General features: G+C 21.0%; 5 protein-coding genes across 6 annotated transcripts; 3 read left to right on the top strand and 2 right to left on the bottom strand.

The window, feature by feature from the left end:
- The first annotated feature begins 99 nt into the window (after positions 1-99).
- Positions 100-3,131, top strand: LOC412451 (ankyrin repeat domain-containing protein 13C). The gene is made up of 9 exons (XM_026443225.1): positions 100-860; positions 960-1,001; positions 1,107-1,211; positions 1,287-1,418; positions 1,504-1,715; positions 1,809-1,940; positions 2,040-2,201; positions 2,256-2,656; positions 2,800-3,131. The coding sequence occupies exons 1-9, from the start codon at positions 737-739 to the stop codon at positions 2,813-2,815; spliced, it is 1,326 nt and encodes a 441-aa protein (XP_026299010.1). The 5' UTR covers positions 100-736; the 3' UTR covers positions 2,816-3,131.
- Positions 3,132-4,117: 986 nt separating this feature from the next.
- On the top strand, positions 4,118-5,507 carry LOC550992 (thioredoxin reductase-like selenoprotein T homolog CG3887). The gene is made up of 4 exons (XM_623426.6): positions 4,118-4,409; positions 4,544-4,673; positions 4,749-4,932; positions 5,016-5,507. Exons 1-4 carry the CDS (start codon positions 4,276-4,278, stop codon positions 5,126-5,128), a joined length of 561 nt encoding a protein of 186 aa, XP_623429.3. The 5' UTR covers positions 4,118-4,275; the 3' UTR covers positions 5,129-5,507.
- A 1,244-nt stretch (positions 5,508-6,751) lies between these two features.
- On the top strand, positions 6,752-9,698 carry LOC552274 (protein FAM122A). The gene is made up of 5 exons (XM_026443914.1): positions 6,752-7,518; positions 7,634-7,697; positions 7,905-8,305; positions 8,378-8,518; positions 8,601-9,698. The coding sequence occupies exons 1-5, from the start codon at positions 7,403-7,405 to the stop codon at positions 8,896-8,898; spliced, it is 1,020 nt and encodes a 339-aa protein (XP_026299699.1). The 5' UTR covers positions 6,752-7,402; the 3' UTR covers positions 8,899-9,698.
- A 1,680-nt stretch (positions 9,699-11,378) lies between these two features.
- On the bottom strand, positions 11,379-14,465 carry LOC412712 (anaphase-promoting complex subunit 7). 2 transcript variants are annotated; one of them, XM_396165.7, is made up of 7 exons: positions 14,386-14,465; positions 14,138-14,262; positions 13,272-13,595; positions 12,784-13,193; positions 12,218-12,632; positions 11,835-12,109; positions 11,379-11,687 (listed from the first exon to the last, which is right to left on the bottom strand). In XM_396165.7, exons 2-7 carry the CDS (start codon positions 14,204-14,206, stop codon positions 11,465-11,467), a joined length of 1,716 nt encoding a protein of 571 aa, XP_396165.2. In that variant the 5' UTR covers positions 14,207-14,262; positions 14,386-14,465; the 3' UTR covers positions 11,379-11,464. The 2 variants fall into 2 exon arrangements, with proteins under 2 accessions (XP_396165.2, XP_006571530.1); XM_006571467.3 differs by having other exon boundaries at positions 11,379-11,682.
- Positions 14,466-15,446: 981 nt separating this feature from the next.
- On the bottom strand, positions 15,447-18,222 carry LOC552315 (ubiquitin-like-conjugating enzyme ATG3). Its single transcript, XM_624690.6, has 6 exons — positions 17,970-18,222; positions 17,023-17,211; positions 16,426-16,707; positions 16,142-16,291; positions 15,904-16,031; positions 15,447-15,796 (listed from the first exon to the last, which is right to left on the bottom strand). Exons 1-6 carry the CDS (start codon positions 18,039-18,041, stop codon positions 15,634-15,636), a joined length of 984 nt encoding a protein of 327 aa, XP_624693.1. The 5' UTR covers positions 18,042-18,222; the 3' UTR covers positions 15,447-15,633.
- Positions 18,223-18,526: the final 304 nt, after the last annotated feature.

Genomic DNA, 18,526 nt, shown 5'->3' with positions numbered 1-18,526 from the left:
AGTTACTCTTGTAATGTTAAAGTTTTTAGCTTTGACTTATATGTAATATTTTTTCATAAACAGGAAACTATAATCTTATTTACAAATCACATATACATATATATTAGAGTATATAGATGACACTAGTTCACAAGTAAATACTATTTTAATGTGGTGGTATTAATGCAATATATATTTATATATCTTAATATAAGTAATATTAAAATAAAATAAAATTTAATGAATTAATTTTGAGAACATATACTTTTTAATAGTGTATTATAAAAAAGATACTAAAAATAATGAGGTGACTAACCTACTTTGATTACAAGTACGACCACCTAGTACAAATACAAATAATATAGACAATTAAAAACAGCGGTAAAAAGTAACAACATCGGTAAAAACAACGATAATATTAAACATAATTTAAAAGTTTTTTATAAATATATGAATCTCTTCGTCTTTATTTTTTGAAAAATATAAAAATATCGATGTTTGAATGTAAATTACAAAAATATTTAATGAAATATAAAAATCATTCATTGATTTTATTAAATATTAAACATATTTTAAATACTGAACTTTTGTTCATGAATAACTTCCAGATAATGGAAGTTTTGATATGATTGTTCAATATAGTATGCTATATTTTGGAAATGGAATACAAGAAAATTATTATTATATTAAGAGAGATTCGATTAGATAAAGAAAAGAATTATTGCTATTTTGGCAATTATTTTTTTAACAAGGATAAATGGCCATGGCTGAAAATTCAGAAAGTGAAAAATATCCTTTACACAAATGTATATTTCAAGGCGATGTTAAAACTTTAAGTTCTTTAATTAGAACTTGTAATATCGCTGAAAAAGACAGACAAGGTTAATAATTATTATAGATTTATTAATTTTGTACAAAATATGCCAATAATTATTTGTAATTAATTATAATTTATAAAATAATTTCATTTTTTTTAATAGGAAATACTCCTTTACATTTAGCCGTCATGTTAGGAAGAAAAGGTAAAAATATTAAAAATTTTTAATATATTTAAATATATATAATTAAAAATATACATATAATTATAATAATTATATATATATATATAATTCTAAATAAAATTTCAGAATCAATCCAATTATTACTTGCACATAGTGCACCAGTAAAAGTAAAAAATTTAGCTGGATGGAGTCCACTTGCAGAAGCAATCAGTTATGGAGATAGACAAACCAGTTAGTATAAATAATCTTTATTATTATAAAGAAATTATATATATTTATTAACTTTATTAATTGTATAATTTATAGTATCATCATTATTAAGAAAATTAAAACAACAAGCTAGAGAGCAGATGGAAGAAAGAAGACCAAATTTAGTTGCAACATTACATGAAATGGGAGACTTCTATATGGAATTAAAATGGGATTTTCAAAGTTGGGGTATATAATGTTATATTTGAATTTTGATTTTAATTATAATTGTAATTATAATTGTATCAACTTACAAATATGTTTAACTTTATAGTACCATTAGTTTCTCGTGTTCTTCCTTCTGATGTTTGTAAGATACACAAAAGTGGAGCATCCATTAGAATGGATACTACTTTAGTAGATTTTAATGATATGAGATGGGAAAGAGGTGACATCTCATTTATTTTTAATGGTGACCAAAAGCCAAGCAAATCATTGGCAATACTTGATAATAAAACTAAACGTTATCAAAGAGTAGGATGTGAGGTTAAATTACTTTTTTATTAATCAACATTTATAATTAAATATCTCTTATTATCAATTGTGACAATGAATTTGTTAATTAATTAATTTTTTTAGGAAACGGAATTAGAAATAGAAGATGAAGTTGATATTCTTATGTCAACTGATATTATGGCAGCACAAATGTCAACAAAAGGTATTACACTTTCAAGAGCTCAAACAGGCTGGATATTTCGTGAAGATAAAAGGGTAAGGCCAGCATTGTTGGTTTTGCCTATGATTCTTCTCCTCCTTCTCCTGCTCTTTTCTTAAAATTTTTTTGAGATATATCTCAAATATTTAATAAAGGAGATGGTAGGGCCTTTCCACGCGGACTTTTACCAAATCAATGGATTGGTTTTGGAAAGTAGAAAACGAAGAGAACATTTAAGCGAAGAAGACCTACAAAAAAATAAGGCTATTATGGAGTCACTAATCAAAGGAAGTTCACAAGGATTTGCCAATGGAAAGGTAAAAAAAATAATAGAATCTTTTTATTTTATTAGTTAATTTATTAATTTTTAGTCTCAAGTTAGAAGAGCTTCTTTAAATCCACCACCAGATTCAAATATTACTTGGGAAGAATATATTATGGCTCCACCTGGTCAATGTCCACTTCTTGGAAGAAATCTTGTTTATAAAGAAAGCAGTAAATCGTTTAAAGCAACAGTTGCCATGAGTCCAGATTTTCCATTAACTGTTGATATGTTACTGAATGTTTTGGAAGTAATAGCACCTTTTAAACATTTTAGCAAATTACGAGAATTTGTTTTAATGAAATTACCACCTGGTTTTCCTGTCAAAATTGATATTCCTATTTTACCTACTGTAACAGCAAAAATTACTTTTCAAGAATTTGCCTTTAGAAATGATATAGATCCTAAATTATTTCAAATACCACCAGATTATCTTGAAGATCCTACAAGGTAATTAAAAATTTTTTTTTAAAAATCATTATAGTTTTCTCTTACAATTTACATAATTGAGTAGATTGATCAATTATGAACAATTATGAACAATAATTATATTATTTTTAAATATTTATTAATAAATTTTAATTTTTTTTTAGATTTCCAGACTTATGACAGATTTATGACATATCTTCCATGTGCTGAAGAAAAATAATAATTCAAGTTAATTATCACAATAAAAAAAAAATTGGTTTTTTGGAAAAAACTATTTAAATAGAATTATTTGATTTCTAAATTTTTTTAAACATATTGCTGCCAAGAAGGCCTCCCAAAAAGTACTCTTTAAAAAAAGATTGTTCTTTTGAATACATGTATTCTTGTTGATAAAACTACACAATAAATTTAAGAAATCATATACTCTATTTACAAATACTATTTGTATGCTAAATCTCTTAAAGAAAAAAACATCTTAATAAACTTATGCACATTATAACATATGTTCTACATTACAGAATGCATAAAGTGTAATTATTATGCATCTTATTTTTCCTTCATTTTAGTTTTAAATTTTTTTTCTTTTTTATAGCAATTTAAGAAAATATTTGTGAAATAGAAATGATCATAATATTTATTTATAGAAAATTTTTTTTTTAGAAATATTTTTAATTAGTAACAAATATAAATACAAAAGCGTGTACAAATAAATTTTTTTTTAATAATGATGAAGTAGTAACTCTAATTTTTCATATTTTTTTTCATATATTGTTTTCAAAGTTCTTATAACAAAGCGAATTAATGGGATTGCTTTAAATGTATCATTTTATACATATCGTTAGCTAATTTAAAATTATAATATATAATACATATATATGTGTATTAATTTAAAATTTTATAAATAAAAATTATAATATTATAAAATTGTAATATTTTGTATTTTTATTTTGAATCATATTCATTAAAAATATTTATTTTAAATACGTCACTAATTAATAGATATCTAGATTTAAACCTTAAAGAAAAATAATATTTTTATCACTAGATATTAATTTACTTTATTTCTTATAAAATATTGAATAAATTGCAAAAATTATACGAATATTCATTATAAATTATTAAATAAATTAATCTATTTATAAAACATTTAAAATATTAAAAATTATTTTATTTTCATTTTTTGAAATCTAAAATATTGATATCTTAAAATATATTTATATTTGTATATAAAAATATATGTATATAAAAAAATTTTAATAGACAATAAATAAATATTTCTGATTTTATTATAAGATTTGGAAAAAAACAAAATGTATATAAATTATAATATTACAATAATAAATATAAAATTTAATTTATATATTGTAATAATAATATATAAATTAAATTTATTATATAATACTATTTTGATTCATTTCGATGAATTTAATAAAATTGTGTGGTTATTTATGTTTTACTATATTCAGTTTGACTTGATTTGATTCAGAACTGCACTGCTTATTTGCTTAGCAGCAAATAGTGACTAATCAGTCTAGACTATAGGCAGGTGTAAAAGATTATTAGTCGGCGTCTTTTAGAGGATAAAAATATAATAGTTTTGATTAAAATTTAAACTGATAAAATTTCAATGACTTAAAAAAATGTTGCGTCGTATGAAATTAATTTTGTGTTTTTGCATCATTCTGTGTGCGATAGGCAATAAAGCTGACGACAATCAAGTTTCATTAACCAAACTTGGTACTAAAACAGGGCCGACTTTAAAATTCTTCTATTGGTAAATTTTACAAATTTAATTGCAAAATTTTAATATTCAATTTTTATTTATTTAATTTTTTAATATATATATATATATATTATTTGTATACTTATAATTTCGTCTAATGATATTTTTGTTTTTTTATTTTTCAGTTACTCTTGTGGATATAGAAAAGTTTTTGAAGAATATGTCAATATTCTTAAACAAAAATATCCAGAATTACAAATTAATGGAGAAAATTATATTCCTTCTCATACTAAGATGCTCATTGCTAAATTATTAGTAATTATAATTTCTTTTTAGAATCTATAATATTATAATTATTAATATAACATGTTTTCTTTTTTTTGTATTTAGAGTTTTGTAAAAATTTCACTGATAGTTTTAATAGTAAGTGGACTTGATTTAGGACAGCCACCAGCATCATTGTGGCAATGGTGTCTAGATAATCGATTCTATTCTTGTATAATGATATTTTTTATTTTTAATGCCATAGAAGGACATTTCATATCATCAGGAGCTTTTGAAATACATTTTAATGGTAAATAATATTTTTGTTTTACAATTACAATAAATATATTTATTCAAAATTTTTAAAAGTATATTTATGTCACTATATTTTAGATGTTCCTGTGTGGTCCAAATTGGAAACTGGAAGAATACCACAACCATTTGAGCTATTTCAAATAATAGATACTCATTTGAGTATGCAGTATGCAGATGTAGATATAGGATAGATTAATAATTTTAATAAGAGATAAAATGGCATTTATTTGTACCAAATGTTAAATCACTGTGGTTATGGAGCTTTCATTATTGCAACTCTGTAATTGTTAAAAACGATTATTATCATTTCTATGTCTTATATATGTATTTTATTATGAATCTTGCTATCTTCTCAGTTTAGTTGAGATAATATATTCAAAACAGAGTTTGCATAAAGAAAGCAGAAATAAAACCTTTTAATATTGCTCAAAACTATTTTTCATTTTCCATCTTGATTTAGGAATTGGGGAAAAGATAATTAGTATCAATTGAAGTTTATAGATACAGAAATAAGTTTTTAGAATCCATATGATACATTTTAATTAAAATAAATACTTTTATTTGAAAATATAAAAGATTTATAATTATTGTTATTATTTTTATTAAATATATTTCATTTTTGATAATGATTATTGTTTTCAATATTGATTTTAATAAAATTTAACATATAGTAAAAAAAATTTCTATAAATATCAATGTACTATTTTTATAAATAATATAAATTTTTTATTTATATATATATTTTTATTTATTTTTTATTTATATATATATTTCATAAAACTTGTCCTTGAAAAAAGTATATTTTTGTTATATGTTAATAATATAAATTTGAAATACATAAAAATTAATTATTATTATTATTCTATTAATGGAAACTTTTATATTAGCTTTAATACATAATACGTATATATTAAATATTAATCTTTATTAATTCATTCTCTATAATATTAAAAATATAAATTTATTTTCTTCGATATATTTTTTGAAATATATTTTTATGAAATAAAATTTAACTGATTAAAAAAATAATACGATTTTATAATTGTATAATTAATATATAATTATTTATATATATGTACATAAATGTTGTGAAATAAGAAATATATATTAATATGTATATATTTATCATTAAAAAATAATAATATATAATAGTAAAAAAAAACTATTTTTAATTCTTTAGTTTATATTTATAAAAAATATGTTTTATATTTTTATAAATTGATAGATATTTTACATAATTTGAAATAATGATTGGTACCTATTTACTATAAATATGTATAATATATTTTAAGAGTATTGAATTAATATGATATTTAAATATTTATTATATCATATTATGTTTAATATTAAAATAAATATATATTATATTATATTTAAATATAAATTTTTAATATTTCTCTCTTTTTCTTACTTTTTCTCTTTCTATATTGAAAATGCGTCCGTTAAACAACCCTTTTGTTTCATATATAAATTCGTAATTAAGAAAATATTAAGAAAATTTAAAATTCGATTTTATATATAATTATTACTCAATTTTAAAAATATTTATAAATGTGTTATTATATTCAAATTATTCCATTTTTATTTATAGTAAAATTTAAGATAATTTAATATATAAATATTATTTAAAATACTTAAATATTGCGCCTTTTGAAAAAAAAGAATAATTTTAAAATCATTAGAAATAATATAATTTTCTTTCTTTATTGTAGTTTTTATTTTATTAGTAATAATTTATATAGTAATTAATTTTACAATTTAATAGTACAAATCTCAGACTTATAGATTTTATGAAGGTCCAAGGCTACCAACAAATTCAGTGTGTTTCTTAATCACGAAAAATTTTTTCTAAGGAAGCAAAAGGATCATAGCTAAGTCTGACATACGCATGTTTCATGATAAGAAACGATAGGTGTTTGACCGTCAAGCGAAGAAATTATAATTTAATTGTAGTGAGTGATATCGTTGAAGAATTAGGGGTTATGAAATTAAATCAAATTATAATCTATAACCCGGTTTCTGTAGAGTGATTCAAGTAGAAATTGAAAATCAGGAATATCCGAATTCATTTCTCTACTTTACAATTTTGTTCTCTTACTATGCATACTTTCAATTTAATGAAAGCTATATTTTAACAAATTTTTTTATTTTATTTTTTTATTTTTCGAAGTAAAAGGTCAATTATAAATATTTCGCGCTAACAGCGCATCAAAACGTGAAACAAAAATCGGAGCGGCAGAGTTTAAATGAAAGTTCAAATGCGGCATCTTTTTAGTTCTCGTGTTAGAAATCAAAATTTACTACTATTGAATTATCGAACAGTAGAAAAAGATATACTATAAATTTATTTTGTGCCAAAAATTTATTGTTGATTTATTTAGTGAATCAATGTTGTACATTTTCAATGTATTTTGAGTCCTTAAAAAGTATCTCCAGACAAATGTATCAAAAAATAGTCAGTCTGGATGATCATGGATGTTGACTACACAGTAGTCAATTTAAAACGATCTAATAGTGCACCCATGATCAATAAGATCACTGCAACAATGTCTGTAACATCACCTTCCGCTTCTGCACCAAGGTATTTTTTATTATTAAATTTGAAATCAATATAATTTAAATATTAAATTTAATTAGAGTTAATTAATCAAAATTATATTATACAATTTAAAAAAAAATTTAATTATTTTTTTCAGGAATGTTCCTTCAAATTTTAACATATTTTCAAATTCACCTCGTATACGACGTTTCAGTACTAGTGTAAGAACAAATCTTTCTTTATAAATCTCAATGTCTATTATATATTATTTTAAAATTATAAGAGAATAATTGTTTAAAATTGAATATAAATAATAATTATATAATAATTAATTTTATTGATAATAAGATAATCATTTTTGATGTCTAATTTTGTAATATTCTATCATTGATTGCATTTTTTTAATTAAGAAATAAATTTTATTTTAGAATTCTGGAACTGTTCCTAGATTAACACCACGTGTAAGTCAATTGAGACAAGAAGAATGTATTGATGTTGCTGGCCGTGAAGCAGCACATGAAAAAGAAATACATAGTGCCATGCAGATCTCTCAATCATGGGAAGATCTTACTATAGAAGCTGAAGGATTATCTTTTAAAGATTCAGAATCAGCTTCATTGCAATTTAAAATAGAATCACGACCAATTACTAAACGAATTCTTGATCCATTGAGCATCAATTTATCTGTAAGTGGTCCAACTATGTATTCTTCACCATCACCAACAAGAACTGGTTTTGGTCAAAGACAATGCTATTCACCTGGTGTTCATGCAGCTACATGGAAGAATAATTTATCACCTAGTCCCACTAGAAAAGCTTTTGCTACAAGGTATATTTATTTCTTTATAATAAAATTTACTTTATTAATATGACTTTGTTAATTAATAAGTTTTATATTTAGACGAAGTCTAAGTCCTATTGCAATTCGACCAAGTTGTTTGGCATCAGTTAAAAGAAAATTTGAATTAGATGATTCTGGAATGGATCAATTACAACCTCCTACAAAACGAATTTCTGGTTTGTTAACTTCTGCTGCATCTAGGTAAATTTATTATTTAAAATAGAAAATTTTTTTAAATTGATAATACAAATTAGTATTTATGATATTTTATTTTTTAATATAGATTGGATGTGGCAATATCTAGTCTACATCCAGGAACTATTAGTTCAGCTGGAACTCCAGAATCTTGTTCCAGTCTTGATTCTCTTGGTTTTTCTTTCCGACCTGTGCATAGTCCATCACCCGGTTCAGGTGTTTCTTCAATTGTTAATGATGATCCATCTTCCTCATCATCTTCGTTTTCCTCATCTTCTTCCATTATCTCTTCTTGCACTACTATTTCATCAGAGGGATCAAATATACAAGCCAAAACTTTTAAAGATATACAAGATAAACTGACTTCACAAGAAAATAATGAATAAAAGAATATCCAAGATAGATTATTCTAAAAGAGGAACATGCATCATTATGACGATAAACTTATTCTTGTAATACAATAATAGTAAAAAGTAATCATTAGAGCGACTAAATTTACATATTAAATTTATTGATAAGTCGTTTTTTCACATTTAATATCTATTTGCATTCGGATCATTTCTATTTATTATTAATTTTTTCATTGTATAAATTGTTAAAATATGAATTAGTTGCATAAATGATGCTTTCATTTTTGTTAAAGTATTTTTAATATTTATATCGTCAAATTAGGTTGAAATGATAAAATACATATACAGATACATACATATGTGTAATATAAACGCAGTTCTAAGACCAAAGCGAATTATTTAGGAAAATATGCGTGCTTCCTACCTTTAAGACTGAATTCTGCGTTTTCTAAATACATCGAATCCAAAAGCTTCTTTTTGCTTAAAAAGGATACATATATATATATATATATAATATCGGTTATCATTTTTATGACACTTAAACATACATCATTACAATTGAGACTTTCTTGTCAATGAACAACTTTGTTAATGTATCCTTTATGCGATTCTTTTTTTCAAAATAAGTAGATAAATAAGCATAAGTATAGTGTACATCAATAATTCGTGCATTAATAGTATTATTGATTCTATGAATCTCCAATCCTGTATAGTGTGTAAATAAACTACCCATAGCATGTACTTTTATTCTATGTATACAATATTTCTGAGAATGAGTAATGTACAAGATGAAAAAGTACTTTTTGGGCGAAATAAATATGAAAAATCAAATAAAATACTTTTGTACTTATTTTGAAATACAATGTAATTAATTTAAATTTAAAAATATAAAAATAATAAATAAATATAATCAATATTTTGTTAAAATTATTATAATAATTTATATTTCTTAAAAGATAATAATAAATTTATATTTAATAATAAATTTATTATTAAATAGAAAAATTTAAATATCACAAGTTTGCAGTACTTTAAAACAAATTTAATATTTTTTATTATTTATTATTTTCTTTTCTAAGTATTAAAATAGAGAATTCTAAATTAAAAAAATATGCGATCAATATTTAGTAAGCAAAAGTTTATTTTAAATTTAAGGGGGTATAAGGATTTGTATAAAAAAAAATATATTTTCAAAAACTTATTTAACTATAACTTGTTACTATAAGTTATAAATTATTTTATTTGCATGTAATATTTATATAATATATAATTTATATAATTTAAATAATATATAAATTAATATCAAATGAATATTTTCATATATTGTTTATCATATTCATATATTTATAAATATTCTCATTAATTTTATTAATTAATATTACTATTGCCAATATTATTAATTATATATCTGATTTATAAAAATGATATATAACATATGATAAAATAGTAAAAAAAAATTCCTTTTTATAATTTATATTTGTAGTTTTTGGAATATGAAATCAAATTGAAATATTTATATTCGTGACAATGAAACTAAATATTTAAAAAAAAATTTCTGTAATTATTATATATATAATTATATAATTCGATAATTATATAATATGTAATTATATAATAATTTTTTTAATATTATATTCAATATTATTAATTTTATTAGTTTATTGTTTTTATTTACAAATTTATATTAAATTTTTCTAATTTATTTTGGAAATTAAACAATCATTTCAATTTTAGCTTAATTTCAATTCTTTTTATCGCTTTTTGAATATTTCATATTTGATTTTATATTTTTCATTTGACATCGTCTTTACAACACGATTAAAGTATAATAAATTTTTTATAATTTTTAAAATAATAGTTCATTATCACTGAAGTAATCAATTTTTTAAATCTTAAGAATTCAAATATATATATATTTTCATTACAAGTTTCATTCAGATACTTATATCTATCTATATTTAAATCTGTGTATACATTTTATAATTTATTTATTAATTCTATTAATGTTAAAATGGAACAGATCATAAACAATCTTATATATTATTTGTATTAGTAGCTTATAATTAATATATTTCAATACAAATAATATGTTAAATATATTTCAATACAATTATAATTAAAAAAATTTCGATATAATTATTTGTGCGTTATTTTTAATACTTTTTAGAATTTTCTGAAAAAATTTATTTGATTTTTGCCTTATATCCCCTTATTATTTGTCAACATAATAAATTTTTATGAAATATGTATTATTGTATATACAAGTAAAAAATAATGATAAAATTCTAATAAACGAATGAATACTATAATATGTTTAATATAAAATTTTTTTCATATGAATGATATTCATATAAATATTAGTTATAAAAACACTGATAATAGTCAATGAAAACAAAATTTTGGATATTTTTTATATATAAAATTCTTATAATGAAAATATTTTTTCGTATTTCTTTTGCAATTATTGAAAAGATATCAGATTTCAAAAATTCGGACATTTACAGATAAATAAAAGCAACGAAACTTCTCAATATATATAAGAAAAACTAATTACAGTTCTTAATTATATTGAACTTATTTAATATAATAACAATTTCTTTTGTTATTGACTATTTGCTTCAAGATCCATATCTGACCACACAGCTTCAGTTTCACTTTCATCAGGTGCTTCATCATTATCAGTATCTGGCAAACCATCACCAACATCATAGGTTGTATCTGTTTGTTCTTCACCCACAGTCATATAATAAGTTGAATCTAGTTTATTCGAAGAGTTATCTAATCTGTGCATGCCTTCCAATGCTCTCCTATTGCTTGGATCTAGACTAATTTGAAATGTTATATCGATTTATATAATTTTTAAAACAAAAATATATATTAAATTTTATATTATACATTATTTCTGATAAATTTAAGTAATTATGTATATATATATATATATAAATACACAAAAATGTTACAAAAAATCTTACTTTAAAGCAATTGCATAGTGATCCAAAGCTTTTTCTTCATTATGAACTCTTGCCCATAGATCTCCAAGCATCTGATGTAATTTACATGCTGTTTGTATTTCTACTTGTCTTTCAAGTAATGCAATTGCAGCTTCCAAGTTCATTTCTTGTTCATATATTTCAGCTAATAAATATACAGCAGGTAAATAAATTTCATCTTGAAGCAATGCTTTTTCCAAAAGATTTTTTGCTTTTCCAACAGAAACTGGATCTTTCATAAGTACAGATGCATAAAGCTACACAACATTATTTTCAACTTATAATTAATCATTTTAAATTATATATTTAATTATATAATTTGTAAACAATTTATAACAATATAAAAATTTAATTTTTATAATTACCGTGAGAACTCTTGCAGTATGTCCAAGTTGTTTACAAGATCCACTAGCAATATTGAGAGCTTCTCGTAGTCTATGCATTCCTACAAGACAATCTACCAAACCCTTATGTGGTTCATAACGGTATGGTTTTAATTGGACAGCATGCCTAAAGAAGAATAATGCACCTTGATATTTTTTCTGTTCTATCAGAATATTTCCTCGAAGAATTGTTGCTTCTATATCATTTGGATTTAAATTTAAAGCTTGTGCTGTCAATGTATTTGCTCTACCAAGTTTTCTGGAAGCATAAAGAGAATATGCCATGGCAACATATATTTCTCCAGTACACTCATTGCTTGCTGTTATTATTGGAATCAGTCTTTCAAGTTCCTTAATACTGTGTGTTTTGTACAATACTGCAGCATAAACATCAACTCTATTAAAGAAAAAAGAAAAAAAAGATTTGAGAAATGTAATAATTAGAAAAAAACTTTTTAGAATTTATTTTAATTTTAATTTATATCTTAATTTTCTAAAATTATAAATTAATAATATTATAATGCATTATATATTTTTAAACATTTTACCCTTTCATAACATCTGGTTCTATAATTCTGGCTCTTCGTAAGCATAATAAAGCATTTTTATCATCTCCAGCATAATAATAGCACTCTCCCATTATTGTTAATAAATTAAAATTATCTCTTAGAAGATTAACATTATCCAAAGATCTTAATGTTGATACTGCATGTGTATATTCTCTATTATGTATATGTGCATGAGCTTTAATCCATGTATTCAACCAATCTAAATTTGATAGATTGGATGCACAACCTACTATTAGTGAGTTTACTTCAATCCCTTTTACTCCAAGGGATAAAAGACCTTCAGCAGCTTCTAAGGCTAATGGACATTCTCTTAAAACTTCTTTATAAGTAGTAATTGCAGAACGTTCCATTCCTTGTTCTTGAAACATTTTTGCAAGAGCCATATTTACCTTAAAAATGAAATTTCATTAACAAACAATGTCAATATTTTATTAACATTAAAATTAAAGTATATTTTTATAAAATACCTTTGGAGTTCTTTGTTTACCAGGAATACTTTGTAGTACTTGAAGTGCTTCTTGAGAATTTTTTAATTTTATTAAGCATAAATGAATTTGAAATTTTATATCAACATCAGTTGGTAAATCTTTTTGACCTTCTAAAGGTTTTGTAGCACCTTTAGATTTTAATAAACATTTACGGAATTGCAAAGCTTTTTTATAGAGTGCTTCTGCTTTTTTATATTTTCCTAAGTAAAAGTGAGCATCTGCATAATAAACATAAATATGGAATTTGCCATATATTGGCAATAAATCTGAATTATGTTCACTTAATGATAATACTAAATTTGCCTAAAATATAAGATAATCATTTATTAACTTTTATTATTTTTTTCAATTATATGAATCAAATATTAATATTTGATAGATTGGATGAAATTATTATAAAATATTTATTAATTATTATTTTTTAAAAATACTACAAGTATTACAATAAAACTCCATCTATATGATTTTTATGAAAAACAAACAATTTTTAAAAATTCATATAATAATGATTCAACAATTTTCTTTATAATATTTAACTTTTTTTTTAAATAATCAGAAATTTTAAATTCAGGTATTTAATCAAATAAGTATTTAATCATATATCATTATTTTTCAAATTATGTAATATATTAATATAATCTAAATTACACATTTATTTTTATAACAAACATTTTTCTAATTAAAATAATAATCATCACTAATTCAAATAAAAAAACTTGACTAAAGTTCATTAAATAGCATTGATAAAAATTTTGTTCTGATAAATGGAGATCTACTGTATTTAAAAAATTTTTATTCTATTTTAAGAAAAAAAATATTTTAAATCATTTAATTTATTCACTTACAAGTGAAATAACATTTGAATATAAAGATTGTTCATAAAGTAGTTTTATCTGATCATATAAAGTCGACATTTTCTTTAAAATATTCTTTTTACAAGATAGAAGTTTTACCAAAAATTCTCCTTAACCTAGAAAAAATGAAATTGTAAAAAATAATATAATTAATAACATTAAATATTACATCAGTCTAAACGTAAAATCAATAAATTATAAAATATGTAAAAAAGATCTTGAAAAAAATTTTTACTTACAAATATCCAATTTGTATTGTATTAAATGACATTTAAATATAAAATGTACAAGTACCGCCATTTTAAAATCGAACAAAAACAACGAATTCTGACGTAAAAATTTTAAATTATTTATTATATAATTATATATTAATTTAATTAACATTATTATATAGCAAAAGAAAAATTTAATAATAGAATCTTGTTTTTCATATAGTTAATAACATAAGTGGAATAGATTATTTTAGTCATAGATTTTTTATATACAAAAAAAATAGATATTTTTGAATATAATTTTTACTAAAACATCATTTTATAATTTTTTAATTCTAACAAATTAATATTATAAATAATTTTAATTTGTTAAGTATCTTTTATTAAAATAATGATTTTATTTGAATAATTTTACTGTATTATATATTATATATTATTATATACTGTATAAATACTAATTATGCAAATAATGAAAAATTAATATGCAAAAATAAAAAAAAATGAGAATGGAGAACTTTATTTTTAGAAATCTTAAATTTGTTACATTAAAATTTTTTATTGTTATTATATTCATTTATATTAATAATTATTAAATAATAATTCCTTAATAATAGATTTAGCAATATATCAAAACAATTATACAATACAATATTATGCAATATTATAAATATTGTGTCATAAATTCAAAAAATAAAAAATGATTTTAATGAAATTCAAATTTTTTTTGAAATTTAATTCTTTTTATTTTTCCTTAATATATATATTTTATATATTATATTATTTTATAAAATAAGAATTTTATTGAAATATAATTTAAAACTATTATATATATATATATATATATACATACATATATATATATATGTATATATATATAATTTAATATTAATAATTTAAAATAATTTTTAATTTTTAATATTAAATTATATATATATATATATACATACATATATATATATGTATATAATATATATAATTTAATATTAATAATTTAAAATAATTTTTAATTTTTAATATCAAAAATGAAATTTTAATTATTTTTTATAATAATAAAATGAAAAATAAAGATTTGAAATATAGTACATAAAATCAACCAAATTTGATTTTATATTTAAATATTTTATACATGTATAGACATAATTTTCTGAACTGAAACATACTTATTATTATACTTATTATATAGTTCACACAATCCTTTTAATACTATTACTTATTATGAGCTTATAAATTAAAATCACGTTCATCCTTAAAATACAATGAAAGTTCATAAAATTTTTAACCAGAAGCATTTAGCATAAAATTTTGTGTATAATCATATTCAATTGTAGGAATTACAGATTGCACAAATTTAAGAAATATTATAAGATACATATGTACTCCAAGTTCACGACCACCTTCCATTACAGTTTCAATAATTTTCTTCATTACTTCAGCATGTCTGCAATTTTATTTCAAAGTTTTAAGAATTTTATATTAATTTATTATTTAACATTATTAATTATACAAAAATATGAATTTGTTTTAATTAATTTCAGTTAAAATTACCTGCATGGATGAACTGAAGCCATTAATGGTCCAGGTATATGAGGATGTATCTCCATTGTAACAGTCTTTTTAGCATGATCCTGACTAACATCCTCATACATCTCTTCTACTGTCAAAGGCTTACGATTCTTATAAAAAAATTATATTATAAGTTAAAATTTTCTTTCATATTTTTAGTAAACTTATTGTTAATAGAAATAATAGGATACAAGAATAATAGAAAAAATAGAATACAAACCTCATCATATCCTGAAAGCCATAATCGAGGTGTCTGATAATATTTATCATATGTAATATATAAATCATATGTACGTGTGTGAATAATTTCTCCTTCAGAAAATGATTCCCATTTATCTTTGATTGGTTTTTTTGTAATTTTTGCTGCATACTATTTAATTTAAAATTTTAAGTTTATATATAAAATTAAAATATTTTTAAAATTTAATATCAAAATCAAAACAATTATAATGCAACTATATTGATATTGAATAATTATAATATATTTGTTGGAAACTAATATACCTTATCTTCTTCATCTAACATTCCACTAACTTCAAAAGCTTCCATATCTGCAGCATCTTCATCATCATCATCATCATCATCATTATTATCACCATCATCATTTTCCTCTCCATTATTTTCCTCTGTACCAATTGACTGAGTAAGTTGTGTTTCGTCTAATGTCATTTCAGTTACTCTTTCTTCAATTCCACTAAGACTCATGTCATAATGATGTGTGTCAACCCAACCACCTTCTGGATCATCTGCTTCTATAATGCATTCTTGTTCTTTGCTGTATTCAATCTAAAATTCAATCTAATATTAGAAATTAATATTATTATATAACATTATAATTATTAATCTTATAATAAATTATTTGAATATTTATATATATATATATAATATCTTAAAATAGTCAAATATTAACATTTTTAGATGTTGTATAAAAGTAAATATTTATAATTGTTATACTTTTTTTTAAATATCACATATTACATATTAAATAATATTAAAACTAAAATTATAAGAAAATTTGATAAAAAAAATTATTTTACTTATATTTTTAGAATAAAAAATTTTAATTACAAATTTTAATTAATAATTGATTGGAAATAATACCTGTTTGCATCTGCGAGTACAAGGAACATTACGTGTTAACAAAAATTGTTTTTTTTTAGGAAGATATGATTTCACTCTATCTTCATCACCAGTAGCCCATTGCCATGTTGGACAATGATGTACTAAATGATCACCTGCTGCCACAAACTCCTCTGGTGTTAATACTCCAGTTTCCCGAAATTTACTTTCCTTTAATATTACAATTTGATATGAAAAAAAATTTTATTATTTTTAAAAAATTTTAATTAAAAATATACATAATATAAAGATTAAATTTATTTTATAAATTTAATAATATTGAACAATTTTAATTTTAAAAAATAATGCAATAATATATATAATAAAAGAAAAATAAAAAAATTTATATTTAAATAGAAAATTATTAAAAAAAAGTTGAAAAAAATTAAATTTATATATTAATTTTTAAAAAATATAATAAATAAAAAAAGAAAAAATATGGAAAAATTTTTTAAAATTTATATACGAAGTTATTCTGAGAATACTGCAGAATAAAGGCCTATGTACAACAAGGAAGGATATTTTTTAAAAATCAATTTTATTTTAATTTATCAATTTTTTTATTACATAGAGAATTTGTAAATTATGAAATATAATTGTATAATTATGATAACAATATCACAAGTAATCATTAATTTTTTATTATTTTTATATATATTTTTATATATGACAATTGTATAATTATAAAAAAAAATATATTAGATAATTGAAATTATTATTTTCAAGTTTGATTATAAAAATCATATAATACATATAAATTTATTACAATATCATAAACATATAACATAATATAAACAAATGATAAATTAGCATATGATGGCGGTATATTCATTATAAAATTATATATAATTTGTAATATACTTTATTTGCTTATTACTTTTTCAAATATTTATTTTAAAAATATCATAGATTTGTATGGTCAAGCATACCTTTAATACAGGGGTTAAGTATTCGGCAACACCAAGCGCAGTACCTTTTACAGAATTAATAACACTCTGCATCGCTTTTTTACAAAACAGAAAATTTAAATTTATTAAAAGTGAAAAAGATCAGAGAAAATAATTGTTTACAGCAAACATTCATATGATATCAACAGTTTCCAACGTATTATCGATTTGGGCGAACATAGAGCAGTCATATATGTGGTAGCAAAAAAACTTCCCTTTCCATTAAATTCCCCTACCATCTTTTACTATTTCCCCACTTTTTGAATTTAATGAGCATGCGTATAAAAATTGACAATAATTTGCTAAAATCGTACTGAATTTCTAATCAACGTATAAATAATTCTATAAGCACAAAACAAAACACAAAAAAACAAATATTTTAAATTTATTTATATAAATTTATTAATATATATTATTGTATAATATAATATTATAAATATATTTTTGATAAAATTTGAAATACTTATAATTTGTATAATTTTTTACTAACTCAAATTAAATTTCAATAATTTTAATTTGTTAATTCTAAAAACACTTTT

Source organism: Apis mellifera, linkage group LG1 (assembly GCF_003254395.2).
Source record: "Apis mellifera strain DH4 linkage group LG1, Amel_HAv3.1, whole genome shotgun sequence".
In the NCBI taxonomy this organism is placed as follows: Eukaryota; Metazoa; Arthropoda; class Insecta; order Hymenoptera; family Apidae; genus Apis; species Apis mellifera.
The sequence above is the reverse complement of the archived record's forward strand: the minus strand, read 5'-3'. Positions and strand labels throughout refer to the sequence as shown.

Bases quoted from the DNA above. Each gene is read 5' to 3' on its own strand.
- LOC412712 (XM_396165.7), bottom strand. From the start codon at position 14,206: ATGTCGACTTTATATGATCAGATAAAACTACTTTATGAACAATCTTTA. The intron at 13,596-14,137 runs GTAAGTGAATAA...CTTATATTTTAG, and splicing joins ATTCAAATGTTATTTCACTT to GCAAATTTAGTATTATCATT. The intron at 11,688-11,834 runs GTAAGATTTTTT...ATTTCAAATTAG, and splicing joins CACTATGCAATTGCTTTAAA to TCTAGATCCAAGCAATAGGA.
- LOC550992 (XM_623426.6), top strand. From the start codon at position 4,276: ATGTTGCGTCGTATGAAATTAATTTTGTGTTTTTGCATCATTCTGTGT. The intron at 4,410-4,543 runs GTAAATTTTACA...TTTATTTTTCAG, and splicing joins ACTTTAAAATTCTTCTATTG to TTACTCTTGTGGATATAGAA. The intron at 4,933-5,015 runs GTAAATAATATT...ACTATATTTTAG, and splicing joins TTTTGAAATACATTTTAATG to ATGTTCCTGTGTGGTCCAAA.
- LOC552274 (XM_026443914.1), top strand. From the start codon at position 7,403: ATGATCATGGATGTTGACTACACAGTAGTCAATTTAAAACGATCTAAT. The intron at 7,519-7,633 runs GTATTTTTTATT...TATTTTTTTCAG, and splicing joins CCTTCCGCTTCTGCACCAAG to GAATGTTCCTTCAAATTTTA. The intron at 8,306-8,377 runs GTATATTTATTT...TTTTATATTTAG, and splicing joins AGAAAAGCTTTTGCTACAAG to ACGAAGTCTAAGTCCTATTG.
- LOC552315 (XM_624690.6), bottom strand. From the start codon at position 18,041: ATGCAGAGTGTTATTAATTCTGTAAAAGGTACTGCGCTTGGTGTTGCC. The intron at 17,212-17,969 runs GTATGCTTGACC...GTAATATTAAAG, and splicing joins ACTTAACCCCTGTATTAAAG to GAAAGTAAATTTCGGGAAAC. The intron at 15,797-15,903 runs GTAATTTTAACT...ATAAAATTGCAG, and splicing joins GCTTCAGTTCATCCATGCAG to ACATGCTGAAGTAATGAAGA.
- LOC412451 (XM_026443225.1), top strand. From the start codon at position 737: ATGGCCATGGCTGAAAATTCAGAAAGTGAAAAATATCCTTTACACAAA. The intron at 1,212-1,286 runs GTTAGTATAAAT...TATAATTTATAG, and splicing joins TTATGGAGATAGACAAACCA to TATCATCATTATTAAGAAAA. The intron at 1,941-2,039 runs GTAAGGCCAGCA...TATTTAATAAAG, and splicing joins TATTTCGTGAAGATAAAAGG to GAGATGGTAGGGCCTTTCCA.